This window comes from Phalaenopsis equestris, unplaced genomic scaffold (assembly GCF_001263595.1).
Source record: "Phalaenopsis equestris unplaced genomic scaffold, ASM126359v1 Scaffold000202, whole genome shotgun sequence".
Lineage (NCBI taxonomy): Eukaryota > Viridiplantae > Streptophyta > Magnoliopsida > Asparagales > Orchidaceae > Phalaenopsis > Phalaenopsis equestris.
This window is the reverse complement of record NW_018164644.1, coordinates 2,900,199-2,902,866: the sequence shown is the minus strand read 5'-3', so window position 1 is coordinate 2,902,866 and position 2,668 is coordinate 2,900,199. Positions and strand designations below refer to the sequence as shown.

At 33.7% G+C, this 2,668-nt stretch overlaps 1 protein-coding gene across 1 annotated transcript; it reads left to right on the top strand.

Annotated features, from left to right (window-relative positions):
• Positions 1–1,164, top strand: LOC110022715 (putative F-box protein At1g47730). Its single transcript, XM_020721787.1, has one exon. It carries the CDS (start codon positions 1–3, stop codon positions 1,162–1,164), a length of 1,164 nt encoding a protein of 387 aa, XP_020577446.1.
• Positions 1,165–2,668: the final 1,504 nt, after the last annotated feature.

Here is a 2,668-nt window from a genome sequence, read left to right as displayed (position 1 = left end):
ATGGCGCTAAGGACACAACACAATGAGACAGTACAGACCACCTCTCTGTCAAGTTCATCTTCAAAAATCAGTAATACCATTTTTGATATTCCTAAAGAAGTGATCATCCAAAAAATTCTAGCATCAATGGAGCCAAAAACTCTAGCCCGACTTCGTTGTGTGTCTACGCTATTTAACAATCTCATCTCTAGCCCAAAATTCTGCCTCTTTTACTATAGAATTCAAGCACTACATAAACTGCATCATCAAATAGGTTGGCGTATAAATCAAATTCCCACCGGCACTTATAAATACTCTTTCTCCACAATTGACTTGGCCCATCCTTCCAACCGCCACAAGTGGGATTTAATTCTTCCTAACGAATACACGTTGTCATGGATGGTATCTGAATCATCCTGCTTCGGTCTGATCTGCATATATAGCATGAATAATGCATGTATTTATAACCCCACCACCCGCGCTATAGTTGTTCATTTACCGCCCGTTAATAATAACTCCTATTGGTATCCGAAATTCTATCTCGGATTTGTAAATTCCACAAATCGGATAAAGGTATTATGCTTCTTTACAAGCCCCAGCAACAGTCGAGACTTCCCTGGCATCACTGATTGTGATGTCCTCACGCTGCCTGAAGACCTCAGCGGTGGCTGGAGAAAAGTTGGTCGCCCACCCTTGTCTGATTTTAAATGTCCAATTGTTGCCAGCGCCGAAAGTGTTGTCTACTTGCTTAGTCTTTGCTGCACAAGTCTTTTTCAATTTGATTTGGAGAATGAAAGTTGGTCTGAGATTAACCTTCCAGGAGTCAGCTTGCCTCAGGCAGTGGAATTTATGGGATATCTCTGCTTATGCTCTAGAGCTGTAGAGTCTAGCTATGAGTTGTGGATATTGAAAAATAATGTGTGGGAGAAAAAGTGGGAGCTGAATAATCACCCAAAATATCCTAAAGAGATGTTAATTCCGCTTCACTATGATGAGAAGCTTGACAGGCTGCTGATGAGAACGGTCCGTGGACGTCGTCTAAGTTGGTATTGGTTTAAAGAAGGTGCATACGAGGATTGTCGCTTCAAACTGCCAAGTACAGAGCTAGATAATATCAAATATGTTGAAACTATAGTGACACTTCAGACTCTTCGAGATATTGCTAATGTTAAGCATCAAACTTAAATCACCTGAGTTCTGTTACATTGGGGCATGGGGTTGAATTTTGCTTTTTCACCTTTTGTCATTGTTGTTGTGCATGTCTATAAATTGAACTTTTTTGGAATTTTATGACATAAGTGAAGAAAATTGGGATAAATGTGACGAATTGTAAGCACATGGTGATTTTTTTTATTATTTAATAATGTTGTGTACTTTTATTTATTTATTTTTTTTTTGAATGAGTTGTCTTCTTCAAACTCCCTTGAATAAAGTTATGTACTACCAAATACATTGAAACTTTAGTCACTTAAGATCAGTAGAGATATTGCTAATGTAAGCATCAAACTTAATCGCCCAAGATCTGTTACATTAGGGGGGTTGAACCAAGTGTTTATGAGTAGTTGAATTTTGCCGCCTCAATTTTGTTTTGAAAATGCCTTTCATTAGAAATTTCTTTTTTTGGGTTCACTTCTTATTATTGTGGTTGTGCATGAATGCCTATAAATTGAACTTCTTGAAATTTTATGACATAATTGAAAAAAATTGGGATAAACGTGACAAATTGTAAGCATCGGGTGATCTATTTATTATTTAAGAATGTTGTTTACTTTTATTATCATTAATATATATATATATATATATATATGATACGTCATCAACAAAATTTTAATATCTGACACAAATTTCACGGTGTAACACAGATCTCGATGCACATTTTTTAGCAAGAAAAGTTCAAACTTTGATTAAAAGTCATTGAGAGCGTCAATTTCAACAAACTTACAGTCAAACTGACCGGCTCGATGAGAGGAACCCAATTGTACCAAAATTTGTCCAATCTGAGCCAAATCAAGCCCTGATCAGGCCAACAAGTTCATAGTTGAATCGAGCATCTCAATAATACAAATCCAACTATATATATATATATAGATATATATATAGGCATTTTCCTACATACCACTCAAGTAATATGAATTTTCATATCAAACCACTAAACTTTTTATATTTATATCATTCAAAATCTATCATATCATATAAAAAATATCACTTTCTATTTTAAAAAAAAAGAAATACAACTTTTCTTACATCTGTAAATTTTAAAAGTTGAAGTTTCCAATTTTAAAATGGAATGCGCATACCATTGGCTGAACTTGTTATAATGAAAAAGAAAACGTTTCAAGATTTTAACATGATTTAAACCAAAATATTTATGATTAAAATAAACTCTATTAATTAAAATACCAAAACCATAATAATTCTGTTGGAAATTTACATACCTACCACACAATTCCTATGTATTTACATATCACACTCCTTGACTTTCATATTTACAAACATGACATTTTGATGTTTTAAACTTACGCTTCAAAACATATATTTAGCTTTGAAAAGGCTATAATGGTGCCACATTTTGATGTAATAATAAATATTTGAGTGCTATGTGTGTAAATATAAAAGTTTAGCTGTGAGATATGTAAATATATAAGAATTTTGTGTTATGTATCAAAATGCCCTAAATTCAAGATGCTTT

Excerpts from the sequence above, each read along its gene's own strand:
- LOC110022715 (XM_020721787.1), top strand. The coding sequence starts at position 1 with ATGGCGCTAAGGACACAACACAATGAGACAGTACAGACCACCTCTCTG.